General features: G+C 46.0%; 1 protein-coding gene across 1 annotated transcript in view; it reads left to right on the top strand.

Annotated features, from left to right (window-relative positions):
• Positions 1-15000, top strand: part of wwc1 (WW and C2 domain containing 1) — a 53900-nt gene that overhangs the window by 23720 nt on the left and 15180 nt on the right. Inside the window, 10 exon segments of the mRNA XM_053332153.1 lie at positions 150-296; positions 904-974; positions 1878-1950; positions 1952-2070; positions 2072-2122; positions 6003-6066; positions 6068-6093; positions 10511-11163; positions 13061-13178; positions 13409-13567. Of these exon segments, the coding sequence (XP_053188128.1) occupies positions 150-296; positions 904-974; positions 1878-1950; positions 1952-2070; positions 2072-2122; positions 6003-6066; positions 6068-6093; positions 10511-11163; positions 13061-13178; positions 13409-13567 (1481 nt within the window).

The raw sequence follows: 15000 nt of genomic DNA, 5'->3' as shown, positions 1-15000 counted from the left end.
GGCCCAGATGAGATCATATTGGGCTGTATGTGGCCCTTGAATGAAAATGAGTTTGACCCCCCTGTTCTAACCTGTGTGTGTGTGTGTGTGTGTGTGTGTGTGTGTGTGTGTGTGTGTGTGTGTGTGTGTGTGTGTGTGTGTCTCTCCAGAAACTGGCCGTGTTGAAGGACGGTTTCCAGCTGGACTCGGGTTCCCAGCAGGAGCTTTGGGGCAGCAGCCCGTCGCTCGCCAACTCGGAGCTCTCCATCCCTCGGCTCTACTCGGACGCCGGCTCCCAGACAGACATCCCTGCTGAGGTGAGACAGACATAAAAACAGTTTATCCAAGCAGGTAGAAACAGTTTGACATCATTATCATAAGCTGGCAAAGATAAACACTCCAAAACTCACCCGACCAGATTCTTAATCTCGTTTACTTATTCATCATTTACTGTCGTTCTTCTGCAGCTGTTTGTGGATTAAAAGTAAAATAATCCATAAAATCAAATATTCCTTTTATTCAGGTTTGTTAAAATGAGATGATAAGACTGAATGCTCCTGAAAATGTCAAATGGTGTAACCACAAAAGACCCTAACCCTAACCCTGCCGTCTTCTTATGCAGAGGCTAACAACAACAAACACACCTACACGCTAGCTGCAAGGCTCACTCTCAAGACGCGTTCACAGACACTCGGAAAAACCAGCACTGTAACTGAACACAACAGAATCTGGCTTAAGCTATAATCTGAGCCATTTTAATCTAGATTAATTCCGAGATTACAGTGAGATTAATCTAGATTAAAAAAATAATCTATGCCCACCACTAGTATGTACATATTATATACAGGAAAGAGTTTTACTACTATATTAAATGTTGAAATGAATGAGTGAATTAATGTGTTCATGTTTGTCTGTGTGTTGAAGTTCATGACGAGCACCAACAAGCTGGCAGAGAAAGTCCGTCTGAGTCTGAAGTACGAGGAGGCGAAGAGAAGGTAGAGAAAGAAAGAAAGAAGGGATGAAAGAAGGGATGAAATGTTTTTATTATTTTAACTGTCCACAATGAATTCATTAACTCTTCCTCCTCTGTTCCTCCTCTCTCTTTCCTCATATCTTCTTCCTCATCTTCCTCCTTATCTTCCTCCTCATCTTCCTCCTCTCTTCCTCCTCTCTTCCTCCTCATCTTCCTCCTCTCTTCCTCCTCATCTTCCTCCTCTCTTCCTCCTCATCTTCCTCCTCATCTTCCTCCTCTTCCTCTTCTCTTCCTCTTCATCTTTCTCCTCTCTTCCTCCTCTCTTCCTCCCTCGTCTTCCTCCTCATCTTCCTCCTCTCTTCCTCCTCATCTTCCTCGTCTCTTCCTCCACTCTTACTCCTCATCTTCCTCTTCTCTTCCTCCACTCTTCCTCCTTCCTGATCTTTCTCCTCTCTTCCTCCCTCCCCTTCTCTTCCCTCCTCCTCTTTTCTTCCTCCTCATCTTCCTCCACTCTTCCTCCTCTCTTCCTCCCTCCCCTTCTCTTCCCTCCTCTCTTCCTCCTCATCTTTCGCCTCTCTTCCTCCTCATCTTCCTCCTCTCTTCCTCCTCAACTTTCTCCTCATCTTCCACGTGTCTTCCTCCTCATCTTCCTCCTCATCTTCTCTCTCTTCCTCCCTCCCCTTCTCTTCCCTCCTCCTCTTTTCTCCTCCTCATCTTCCTCCACTCTTCCTCCTCTCTTCCTCCTCATCTTCCTCCTCTCTCTTTCCTCATCTTTCCTCCTCTCTTCCTCCTCATCTTCCTCCTCTCTTCTTACTCATATTACTCCTCATCTTCCTCCTCATCTTCCTCCACCTCCTCTCTCCACTCTTCCTCCTCGTCTTCTTTTTCTCTTCCTCCTCTCTTCCTCCTCATCTTCCTCCACCAGGATCGCCACCATCGAGGTCCAGATTGCCAAACTGGACAGCGAGGCGTGGCCGGGGCTGCTGGACCCGGAGCTGCGACCGTCTGATCCTCATCAACGAGAAGGAGGAGCTGCTGAAGGAGCTGCTGTACGTGAGTCCGCGGCAGCGACTGGAGCCCAACGACGCTCAGAAGCTCGAGACGGAGAAGAAACGTCTGGAGAGACCTGCTGGCGGCCAGAGACAACCAGAGCAAGGCCCTGACCGAGAGGTGAGAGGAGGAGGGGGGAGGAGGGAGTAAGCTTACTGTTGGAGGAGCACAGAAGGAGGATAGTGATGAAGGAGGAAGGGTGGGTGGGAGGAAGAGGAGATGGAGGAGGATGAGGAAGAGGAGGAAGGTGGGAGGAAAGAGGGAGGAGGGGGGACGAGGGAGCAAGGAGGAGGAGGATGAGTAGGGAGGGAGGGGAGGGAGGAGGAGGAGGACGAAGGGGAGAAGGTGGGAGGAGAGGGGAGGAAGGAGGAAGTTGGGGAGGAGGAAGAGGGAATATGAGGAAGAGGAGGAGGAAGAAGAGGAAGAGGAGGAAGGATGAGGGGGGAGGAGGAAGAGGAAGCGAGGAGGAGGAGGGAGAGAAGAGGAGGAAGGATGAGGAGGAGGAGGAAGAAGAGGAAGAGGTGGGAGGAAGAGGAGGAAGAGATGAGGAAGAGGAAGCGAGGAGGAGGAGGGAGAGAAGAGGAGGAAGGAAGAGGAAGGGGGGTGGAGGAGTTATTAAAGCTTACTGTTGTGTCTATAAGGAGGACAGGAGGAGCATAGTGATAGAGGAGGAGGGAAGAGGGAGGATGGGGGTAAGAGGAGGAGGGGTAAGAGAAGGTGAGGAAGGTGGTGGGGGAAGAGGAGCTGAGGAGGAGGAGGGGTAAAAGGAGGTGAGGAAGGTGGTGGGGAAGAGGAGCTGATGACAGCAACTGTCTGACCTTCATCGTTTTTCTCTTTGATGTCACTCCTCCCTGATTATTATTACTACTCCTCTCTCCTCCTCCTCTCCTTTTTCTCCCCCTCTCCTCTTCATCCTCCTCTCCTCTCTCCTCCTCTCCTCTCCTCTCCCCTCCTCTCCTCTCCTCTCCTCTCCTCCTCCTCCTCCTCTCTCCTCCTCACTCCTCTCCTCTCTCCTCCTCTCTCCTCTCCTCTGTCCTCTCCTCTCTTCTCTCTCTCCTCTCCTCCTCTCCTCCCTTCCTCCTCCTCCTCCTCTCCTCCTCTCCTCTTTTCTCTTCCTCTCTCCTTTCTCCTCCTCAGTTCCTCTCCCCTCCTTTCTCCCCTCCTCACCTCTCCTCTCTCCCCTTGTCCTCTCCTTTCTCCTTCCCCTCATCCTCTCTCTCCTCCTCTCTTCTCCTCTCTCCTCCTCCTCCTCCTCTATCTTCCTCCAACTCACCTGCTTTTTTCTGAATCTACTCTCACTAAATCTCTCCTTCTCCTCTCTTCTTTCCTAATAACAACAAACCTGGATCATCCCTCTCTCTCCTCCTCTCCTCCTCCTCTCCTCTCTCCTCTCTCCTCCTCCTCTCCTCTTCCTCCTCCTCTTCCTCCTCCTCTCCTCTCCTCTCTCCTCCTCTGTCCTCTCCTCTCTCCTCCTCTCTCCTCCTCTGTCCTCTCCTCTCTTCCTCTCTCCTCCTCCCCTCCTCTCCTCTCTCCTCCTCTGTCCTTTCTCCTCCTCCTCTCCTCTCTTGTTTCCTTTCCTCTCCTTCTCGCTTCCTCTCTTTCTCCTCCTTTCTCCTCCTCCTCTCCTCTCTTGTTTCCTCTTTTCTCTCCTTTCTTCTTTCCTCCTCCTCTCTCCCCTCCTCTCCTCCTCTCTTCTCCTCTCTCCACCTCCTCTTCTCTCCTCTATCTTCCTCCACCTCACCTGCCTTTTTTCTGAATCAACTCTCACTAAATCTCTCCTTCTCCTCTCTTCTTTCCCTAATAACAACAAACCTGAATCATCCCTCTCTCTCCTCCTCCCTCCTCTTCCTCCTCCCTCTCCTCCTCCTCCTCCTCCTCTCCCTCGCTCTCTAACAGAAACTCTTTTTGTTCAGACTTCAGGTGGGACAGCTCCTCTCTCTCTTTCTCTCTCTTTGTGTTTCATCTCCTGTTCCTGTAACCTGAGAGAGAGAGGCTCACAAAGGGGAGCTCTTATAGTCCTCACACACACACACACACACACACACACACACACACACACACACACACACACACACACACACACACACACACACACACATTTAGTATCTGCTGCTTCTGAAAATGTCAAATTCACTAACTCTTCAACTCTTCAACTCAAAAGTAATAAAGATTTAAGATGTTCGGCTCTAAAAGGTCGATGAAGTGATGCAACACAGTGTCCACTCGGTGTAACCAGTATTTAAAAAAAAATAAAAATCTGATTTATATCTGCAGGAAAGTTAATGTGAACTAAATATAATCCACTTTTAATAACACAGCATTATGTTTTTTACATATTTTACATCATTTTTTTTAAGGAGAGAATATATTAGAGGATTATGGCAAAAATGTCTAAGTGGTGTAAACCATAGAAACTTGCTTAAAAACAGTAAATAGTCAATAAAAGAAGGAAGGAAAGGAGGGAGGAAGGAAGGAAGGAGGGACAAAAGGAAGGGAGGAAAGGAGGGGTGGAAGGAGGGAGGGAGGAAAGGAAGGGTGGAAGGAAGGAGGGAAAAAAGGAAGGGAGGAAGGAAGGAGGGAAAAAAGGAAGGGAGGAAGGAAGGAAAGGAAGGAAGGACAGAGGGAGGGAGGAAAGAAGGACAGAGGAAAGAAGGTAGGGGGGAGGAAAGAAAGGATGGAAGGACGAAGGGAAGGAAAGAAGGAGGGAAGGCGGAAGGAAAGAAGGAAGGAGGAAGCAAGGAAAGAAGGAGGGAAGAAGGAAGGAAAGGGGGGAGGAAGGAAGGAGGGAAAAAAGGAAGGACAGAGGGAGGGAGGAAAGAAGGACAGAGGAAAGAAGGTAGGGGGGAGGGAAAGAAAGGAAGGAAGGACGGAGGGAAGGAAAGAAGGAGGGAAGGCTGAAGGGAGGAAGGAAGGAGGGAAAAAAGGAAGGAAGGAAGGGAGGAAAGGAAGGAAAGAAAGAAGAAAGGAAAGAAGGAAGGAAGAGTCAAAACAGACTGGGTTACTGCCTCACTAACAGAAGGAAGGGAGTCAGGTGAAGGAAGGAAGAGTAAGGACACACACACACACACACACACACACACACACACACACACACACACACACACACACACACACACACACACACACACACACACAGAGAGCAGCTGTCTGTGTAACCCGATCCAAAGCTTCCCCTCTTCAGCCTGTTTCCTCCCCAAAAACTGTGGATCGTATTAACGTCTCTTAATGGACTGATTTCCTCCCCGAAACAAAAGCTGGTTGCCCCCGGCGACGCTCGGCTGTCACCCGGACACAAAGCGGCCGCTCACGATACTCAAACACACCGTGGAGTCGACTCTTTATCACGGCCGTTTGAAGTGACGGAGGATCAGTGTTTTCTTGCAGCTCCTTCCTTCCTTCCTTCCTTCCTTCCTTCCTTCCTTCCTTCCTTCCTTCCTTCTTCCTTCCTTCCCTCTTTCTTTATTTTTCCTTCCTTCTTCCCCTCCTCCCCTGTTTCTTTGCTCCCTCCTCCTTCCATCCTTCCTTGCTTCCTTCTTTCCTTCCTTCCCTTCCCTTCCTCCCCTGTTTCTTTGGCTCCCACCTCCTTCTATCCTTCCTTGCTTCCTTCTTTCCTTCCTTCCCTTCCCTTCCTCCCCTCTTTCTTTGCTCCCTCCTCCTTCCATCCTTCCTTCCTTCCCTTCCCCTCCTCCCCTCTTTCTTTGCTCCCTCCTCCTTCCTTCCTTCCTTCCTTCCTGCCTTCCTTCCTTCTCTCCTAAATTCCTTCCTCTTTTTGTCCTTACTCCTTTCCTTCCTTCCTTCCTTCCTCCCTTCCTTCTCTCCTTCGTCTTTTCCTCCTTCCTTCCTTCCTTCTTTCTTTCCCTCCTTCCTCCCTTCTTTCTCTCATTCCTCCTTCCCTCCTTCCCCTCCTTCCTCCCTTCCTCCTTTCCTTCCTCCTTTCCTTCCTCCTGACCTGAGGACATCAGGAGTGTTAATAATGTTTTCTCTCTCTGTGTTTCTTCAGGTTGCGTCTTCACTGTAAGAGGAACAAGCTGGTGAGAGAGTTGGAGGAAATGGTTCGACTCGCCCTCGTCGCTACACACTCAACTCAAAAGGTTCATTTCTGTTTTTTATATCTTAAAGAATACTTCCTGTTTAATGTTTTTATCCAGTAATATTAACCCTCCTGTTGTGCTCAGGTCAAGGAAGGAAGGAAGGGAGGAAGTGAGGAAGGAAGGAAGGAAGGAAGTGAGAAAAAAGGAAATGAGGAAGGAAGTGAAAAAAAGGAAATGAGGAAAGGAAGGAAGTAAGGAGAGGAAAGAAGGAATGAGGAAGGAAGGAGGAAAAGAGGAAGGAAGGAAGGAGAGGAAAGAAGGAATGAGGAAGGAAGGAAGGAAGGAGAGGAAGGAGGAAAAGAGGAAAGAAGGAATGAGGAAGGAAGGAAGGAGGAAAAGATGAAGGAAGGAAGGAGAGGAAAGAAGGAATGAGGAAGGAAGGAGGAAAAGAGGAAAGAAGTAAGGAGAGGAAAGAAGGAATGAGGAAGGAAGGAAGGAAGGAAGGAAGGAGGAAAAGAGGAAGGAAGGAAGGAGAGGAAAGAAGGAATGAGGAAGGAAGTAAGGATAGAAGGAAGGAAGTGAGGAAGGAAGGAAGGAAGGAAGTGAGAAAAAAGGAAATGAGGAAGGAAGGAGGAAAAGAGGAAGGAAGTAAGGAGAGGAAAGAAGGAATGAGGAAGGAAGGAAGGAGAGGAAAGAAGGAAGGAAGGAAGGAGGAAAAGAGGAAGGAAGTAAGGAGAGGGAAGAAGGAATGAGGAAGGAAGGAAGGAAGTAAGGAGAGGAAAGAAGGAATGAGGAAGGAAGGAAGGAAGGAAGGAAGTAAGTAAGGAGAGGAAAGAAGGAATGAGGAAGGAAGGACGGAGGAAAAGAGGAAGGAAGTAAGGAGACAAGGAAGGAAGTGAGGAACAGTCAAAAGAGATGGGGTCAATTTGACCCGGGAGCACAACAGGAGGGTTAATATCTGAGATCTGGGAGGACTAAAACAGGAAGTGAGATGATGAGATGAGGTCATTTATTAGTCCAATGATGAGGAGATTTACAACGTTTTAGCAGCAAAAAAATAGAAATAAATTATAAGTAAGGACATAAGAAGAAGAAAAAAGAAACAATAAAACAAAAGAGACACTTTATCTTACAAGTTTAAATATTGTTCAGGTTTTATTTATCTTCAGTAATGTAGATTAACATTAAACAGGTTAATAAGTTTGCAAAAATATGTGTTTAATTGTCCACATGTGTTGATTTTATTCATTTTTATTCAACCTTTTATTTTGAAATTCAGTATCAATCAATCAATCAGACTTATACTATACAGCAGATTTCATTCAGGTTAATAATTTAGTTCAAAGTTCTGATAATAAAATAGAACAAAGTGATAGTATAAAGAAAAGGAATAAAAGTGAAGAAAGAAAGAATGATAAAAATAAAATAAAAAAAGTTTTAGGATCTATAATAAAAATTTAAAATGAAATGAAAAAAAGAGGAAAATTTAAAAAAAAAGAGAGAATAAGAGAAACTTTTGATTAAAAACTGGGTTCAAATAGATTAAAATACAAAAGAAACCCAACATAAAATTAATTAGATAAAAAAAAATATATAGAATGAAAGTAGTAGATATATAGTATTATAATAAAATATCAAAATAAAAGCAGGATAAAGGAAAAGCCAAAGAAAATTGAGACTAATTCAGGCAAGAATAATAAATAATAATAAATACATAAATAAAATAAAATATAAGAGAGAATACGAATTTTAAAAAAAGTGTATTAAAAGTTAGAGTTAAAAATAAAAAGTTAAGTTTAGTGTTAAATAAATAGTGTAGTATTTAAATAAAATGAAATGAATCAGATAAAATAAAAACTAAATAAATAAACAAAAATGAGAGAATAAGAGAAAATAAAAGTTAAGGAAAATTATTAAAGTTAGAGTTAAACTAGAAATAAATGAAACATAAAATATAAATATAAATACAATAAAGTAACAAAAAAATAAAGGAAGAAAAATAAGAGAGAGCATTTATTAAAAGTTAGTGTAAAAAAGAACAGATTAAAACTAGAATATAAATGAATAATTGAAAAATAAAATTAAAATACAATAAAGTAACATAGATAAAAAAAATAAAGGAAAAAAAAGAAAAAAGAAAGAATAAGAGAAAGTTTATTAAAAGTAAAGATGAAATAAAAGACACAAAGTTTAATAAAAGCAAGATTAGAAACTAGGTTAAGAAAAAAAAAAGGAAATTAAGCAGATGATATAAAAACTGAATAAGAAGATAAAACTTGAGTATTTGGTGGATTTGATTTCGAATCCCTTCTTTTTTTTTAATATTCGGGGTCAAAGCCGGAGCGTTGGGAACGTTTCAGAGCGTCCTCGGGAGTTTTTATATGAGATGATGCAACAACGCTGTAACAACCTCTTCTGAGCTTTTATTTTGAAAAGTTCAGCAGCGATGATCTGAAAGGTTGAACGTGACAGTTTGATTCCTCTCTGTCTCATTCATCAAACACTCCTCCTCCTCTTCCTCCTCCTCCTCCTCCTCATCCTCTCGCCTCCAGCAGACATGAAGTGACTGTGTGTGTGTGTGTGTGTGTGTGTGTGTGTGTGTGTGTGTGTGTGTGTGTGTGGCTGTGAGTCATTTGCATGGAAGCTTCCTTCTTTGCCTCCTTCTTTCCTTCCTTCTTTCCTTCCCTTTTTCCATCGATTTGGCCTTCCTTCCCTCCTTCCTTCCCTCCTTCCCTTTTTCCATCGATTTGTCCTTCCTTCCTTCCTTCCTTCCTTCCCTCTTTCCATCGATTTGTCCTTCCTTCCTTCCTTCCTTCCTTACTTCCATCCTTCCTTCCTTCCTTCCTTCCTTCCTTCTTTCTTTCCTTCATTCCTTCCATCTTCCTTCCTTCCTTCCTTCCTACCTTCCTTCCTTCCTTCCTTCCTTCCCTCTTTCCATCGATTCGTCCTTCCTTCCTTTCTTCTTTCCTTCCCTCCTTACTTACTTACTTCCTTCCTCCCTTCCCTCCTCATTTCCTTCATTCCTTCCTTCCCTCTTTCGATTGATTTGTCCTTCCTTCCTTCCTTCCTTCCTTCCTTCCATCCTTCCTGTGTGAACTCTGCAGGTTTGTGTGTGTGTGTGTGTGTGTGTGTGTGTGTGTGTGTGTGTGTGTGCTAACGAGCTGCTTTAATTAGAGGCAGCTACAGCAGGGCTAAGGTGAGTAGAGGAGGAAGAGGAGGAGGAGGAGGAAGGATGAAGGACTGACAGGGGAGTCCCTTAAGTTTAGTATCTAAGGTTACTTGGTTTGCAGCACACACACACACACACACACACGCACACACACACACACACACACACACACAGTCACTTCAGTCGCTCCTTAAAGAAATAGAAAAAGGAAAAGTTACACATATTTCATTAGAGGCAACACCTCCTCGTCTTCTCTTCTTCCTCCTCCTCCTCCTCCTCCTCTTCTTCTCTTCTTCTTCTTCCTCATCTTCTCTTCTTCCTCCTCTTCCTGCTCCTCCTCTTCTCCTCTTCTTCTCCTCTTCTTCCTCCTCCTCTTCCTTTCTCCTCCTTTTCTTCTCTTCTTTCTCCTCCTCTTCTTCATCTTCGTCCTCTTCTCTTTTTCCTCCTCCCTCCTCCCCCTCTTTCTTGTCTTATCTTCCTCCTCCTATTCCTCCTCCTCCTCCTCATCCTCTTCTTCTGTTTTTCTTCCTCCTCCTCCTCTTCTTCCTCCTCTTCTTCTCTTGCATCTCTACTTCCACCTCATGTTCCTCCTCTTCTTCATTCTCCTCCTCTTCTTCTCTTCTTCCTCCTCCTCCTCCCCCTCCTCCTCTTCATCCTCTTCTTCTCTTCCTCCCTCCTCCTCCTCTTCTTCTCTTCTTCCTCTCTTCTTCTCTTATTACTCTCTTCTTCCTCCTCCTCCTCCTCTTCTCTTCCATCTCTTCTGCCATCTCTACTTCCTCGTCCTCCTGCTCTTCTTCCATCTCTACATCCTCCTCTTCCTCCTCATCTTCCTCCCCTTCTTCCTCCTCCTCGTCTTCTCTTCTCTTCCTCCTCTTCTCATCTTCCTCCTCCTCCTCCCTCCTCCTCTTCCTCCTCCTCCTCCTCTTCTTCCTCCTTCTCCTCTTCCTCCTCCCTCTTCCTCCTCCTCATCCTCTTCTTCTGTTTTTCTTCCTCCTCCTCCTCTTCTTTCTCCTCTTCTTCCTCCTTCTCTTTCTCCTCCTCTTCCTTCTCTTATTCCTCCTCCCTCCTCCTCCTCCTCGTCTTGTCTTCTCTTCCTCCTCCTCCTCCTCCTCTTCTTCCTCCTTCTTCTCTTCCTCTCTTCTTCCTCCTCCTCCTCCAGCAACGGTGTATGAATGGGTGAATGAGACATATGATGTAAAAGTTGTCATAGCGACTAGAAAACCTCCATATAAGTCCAGTCTATTTACCGTTAGATGGTCTCACGTTGTCTCCTCCTCTTCCTCCTCTTCCTCCTCTTCTGCCCCGCAGCCTGTCGGCCAGCACTCTGTCCTGTTCGTCCGGCAGCAGTCGAGGCTCCCTGACGTCCAGCCGCTGCTCTCTGGCCACCACCTCCAGCCTGGGCTCCACCTCCTCGCTCAGCTTCACCGACATCTACCTGGAGCAGCCGGAGCTGGCCGACCCCGACTTCCAGAACAAGCTGGACAGCCTGCTGCAGGAGGGGGGCCAGGGGGGCTACCGTCCCTCCAGCTCCATCACCACCATACACGAGCACGAGGTGGTGACGGGCTGCGGAGGGAGAGACGGGGGCCGACCCGAGGGGAAGACGCTCGGGGTCGGAGGAGACGCGGTAGGAGGAGGAGGAGGAGGAGGAGGAGGAGGGGAGGCGGGGTCGTCCAGGATCCAAGCGCTCAGACTTTCAGAAACCCCTCGCTCCATGAGCTCCTTGTCGCCTCGCTCGTCTCTCTCCTCGCTGTCGCCGCCGTGCTCGCCGCTGGTGACGGACGCTAGCTTCCTGTCGGGCGAGGCGTTCGCCGGACAGACGGAGCTCCACAGCAGGCTGGCGGAGCTGGAGCTCAGTCTGGACTCTCAGGAGCAGCAGCAGGAGCAGCAGCGACGGCAGCAGGCGGAGCAAGAGGAGAAGCAGAACCACAACAACGCTACGCTGGGAGAGGAAGTCAAAGGTAACACAACAGGAAACAGCTTCTTCTTCTTCTGACTCACTCACTCACTCACTCACTCACAGGAAGTCAAAGGTAAACAGGAAACAGCTTCTTCTTCTTCTTCGTCTTCTTCTGCACTGAAGTCCTCATGTCCTATTTTACCTCAGACATGAAAATATAACCTCCCCAACATTAGCGACTAGGAAAAGAGGGTGGAAGAAGGGAAGGAAGGAAGGAAGGAAAGAAAGGAGGGAGAAAGGAAGAAAAGGGGTTGGAGGAAGGAAGGAAGGAAAGAAGGAAGGAGGAAGGGAGAGAGAAAGGAAAAGAGTAAGGGAGGAAGGAAGGAAAGAATGACAGAGGAAGGAATGAAGGAAGGAAGGAGGGGAGGAAAGACAGAAGGAGGGAGGAAAGAGGGAAGGAGGAAGGGAGAGAGAAAGGAAAAGAGTAAGGGAGGAAGGAAGGAAAGAATGACAGAGGAAAGAAGGAAGGTTATGGGGAGGAAGGAACGAAGGAAGGAACGAAGGAAGGAACGAAGGAAGGAAGGAGGGAAGGAAAGAAGGAGGGGAGGAAGGACAGAAGGAATGAAGAAAGGGGGTTGGAGGGAGGAAGGATGGAAGGAAAGACGGATGGAATAATGATGGAAATGTCTCTTTTTGGTAGTTTTGAGTCTCTTTAGTCACTCCATCTCATCGTTACCATGGTAACTAGATGGAATAAAATTTCAGAATAAAAGACATTTAGGGTGTTTTTACAAGCTGTGAAATGTCAAAACGGATCAAATTTAACAATATTTTTCACACATTTTATATTTTCTCATTTTCTTTTTCTTAATTCAAGTTTAATATCTACATATTAAACTCACAGTGTTTAGTTGTTAAGATATTTCCCTCAGGAGTAATAACAGAGAGAAACACTCAGTCTTTACTGGAAAGTGGGATTGTGTGTGTGTGTGTGTGTGTGTGTGTGTGTGTGTGTGTGTGTGTGTGTGTGTGTGTGTGAGTGTGTGTGTGAGTGTGTGTGTGTGTGTGTGTGTGTGTGTGTGTGTGTGTGTGATGAGAAATTTAATATAGAGTGTGAAACCTGACTGCTGTTGGGAGCAGTGAGGAGGAGGAGGAGGAGGTGAAGGTGAGGAAGGTGTTAAATTACAGCCATGGGGGTCGCCTGTGTGTGTGTGTGTGTGTGTGTGTGTGTGTGTGTGTGTGTGTGTGTGTGTGTGTGTGCTCTGTTTGAACTCATGTCTAAATTATGTGACATGCACATTTAGTATTTTTGTTGGTTTTATATCATTTAAATGACATTTGTACCATTTTTTAACCAATAGTAAGACTGAATGCTCCTGAAAATGTCAAATGGTGTAACCACAAAAGAATGATACATATTAAATAGTTTATCACCTACACCCTGTATTTAACTGAACTTATACTGATCCTTCCTTCCTTCCTTCCTTCCTTCCTTCCTTCCTTCCTTCCTACCTTCCCTCCTTTCCTCCCTCCTTCCCTCCTTCCTTCTTTCCCTTCCTTCCTCCCTCCTTCCTTCCTTCCTTCCTACCTTCCCTTCTTTCCTACCTCCTTCCTACCTTCCTTCCTTTCCTCCCTCCCTCCGTCCCTCCTTCCTTCCTTCCTTCCTTCTTTCCTTCCTTCTCTCCCTCCTTCCTTCCCTCCCTCCTCCTTTCCTTCCTCCCTTCCTCCCTCCCTCCCTTCTTCCCTCCTTTCCTTCCTTCTTTCTCCCTCCTTCTTTCCTTCCTTCCTTCCTTCCTTCCCTCCTACCTACCTTCCTCCCTCCCTCTTTCCTTCCTTCTTTCCTCCCTCCTTCTTTGTTGTTTATTAATCGACACATATCTTCATCTTTATTCCCCTCTCTCTCTCTCTCTCTCTCTCTCTCTCTCTCTCTCTCTCTCTCTCTCTCTGCGGTCCTTCAGACTCGGCCCCCCAGCTCCGAGGGTCGGGGGCGGCGCCGAAGAAGATGGGCGTGACGTCGGCGGTGTCTGACGAGTCGGTGGCCGGCGACAGCGGAGTGTACGAACCGTCGGAGCGCAAGTACGAAAGATTTCACTTTATATCTGCTCTGTGGAAGAAGAACGTAGAACACTTATTAATCATCTTTGTGTGTGTGTGTCTCTTTGTCTCTGTGTGTGTGTGTGTGTGTGTGTGTGTGTGTGTGTGTGTGTGTCTCTTTGTCTCTGTGTGTGTGTGTGTGTGTGTGTCTGTCCCTGTGTGTGTGTGTGTGTGTGTGTGTGTGTGTGTGTGTGTGTGTGTGTCTCCTCCAGGCCGGACCTCCTCCTCCCCTCAGATGAGGAGCGTCTGGCTCTCTGCTGCTCTCAGGTGCAGCTCGGTTTCCGCTACGAGTCCCGAGACCAACGCTTCACCGTCTACATCATGCAGCTGTCCAACTGCAGCGCCCTCTGTCTGCCGGCTGACCAGAAAATGTACGACCGCTCACTCACTCACAGAAATTACACGTTACATATTCAGGGGATAATTTAGGTTTGTATTAGGGTCACATTAGGGGGGGGGGGGGGGGGGGGGGAGACGAGATTAAATCATAGACTGTATATAAGAAATGGACGTAACATCTGTGACGTCACCCATTGGTTTGTGGACTGCTGCTCGGAAGCCAATAGTTTCGAATCTAGGCAGCGCCATCTTGAAAATTTCAGGTGCATGCTGGGAAAAAAAGAACACGGATTCTACTTATATGGGCATGAGGCGGGGCGGGGAGGTTGCTATGGTTACGAGGGCTGGATCTCGAGGACATTGGTCAATCAACCTGTCAATCAGGACATAGCCACGCCCTAATGCATACCCTGCTTTATCATCACATATAAAATCAGGGAGGCCAAAATGTCCCAAATGAACATCATACTGCATTGAAGAAGGCTTTAAAACTAGCGATTGAGACCATAAACACATTTTGAAAACGTTCACTGAGGTTAGAAATCAAGTGAGAAGTTGGTGAATTCTCCATTGACTTGTATAGAGACGGTCGCCCCCCTGGTGGCCTTTTGATAGAATGCAGCTCTAAAGTTACTTCCACGTTGGCCTCATTTCGGAGGACCAGAACGCCTGAGTTGAACATTACGTTTTATTGCATTGTTACATCCTGTCTGGGTCTCCTATCCTTCTGATTGTGTATTATTGTATTGTGCTGTCTGTGTGTTGTCTCTTCTATTTGTATTTTATCTATTTATTGATGTTTAAATATCGATGTTCATTAATGTGTATTGTCTCTATCCAAAAATAAAGATATCGATGGTTACACCTGCAGACAGTACAGAGACATATGGAGATTAAAGTCGTCATGTGGGCCTAATACTCATCTGAAAGCTTTTATCAACACGTTAATATATTTAAATATAATAAAACAAGAAGTTAAAATAAACATTCAGGTTCATGTGTTATGTTAGTAATGTTAGTTTAATGTCTTCAGACACTGTTTGATCATCAATTATCTACTTTATGTCTGAGTGTTTATACATGAGAAGAGCTTCTTATGAGTCATCAGTGACTCATCACTACCAGGGTTGCCATGGTTACGGATTACTGGTTACTCTGGTTACGGAATGTAATGAGTAATGTAACTGTTTCAGTTACTTCATCAAAGTAACTGATTACATTTGATGACCAATGTTTTCATCTGTTAGGGGAAATGTTCCTTCCTTCCTTCCTTCCTTCCTTCCTTCCTCCCTCCCTTCTTTTGTTAGTTCGTTCAGTCCTTCCTTCCTTGTTTTCTTCATTTGTTCCTTCCTTCCTTTCCTTCTTTTATTCGTTCATTCAGTCCTTCCTTCCCTCCTTCTTTCCTTCTTTCCTTACTTCCTTCGTTCCGTCTTCCTTCCTTCTTCCTTCCTTCCTCCCTTTCTTC

This window comes from Scomber japonicus, chromosome 13 (genome assembly GCF_027409825.1).
Source record: "Scomber japonicus isolate fScoJap1 chromosome 13, fScoJap1.pri, whole genome shotgun sequence".
NCBI lineage: Eukaryota > Metazoa > Chordata > Actinopteri > Scombriformes > Scombridae > Scomber > Scomber japonicus.
Note: the sequence above shows the minus strand (reverse complement) of the source record. Positions and strands in the feature narration are given on the sequence as shown.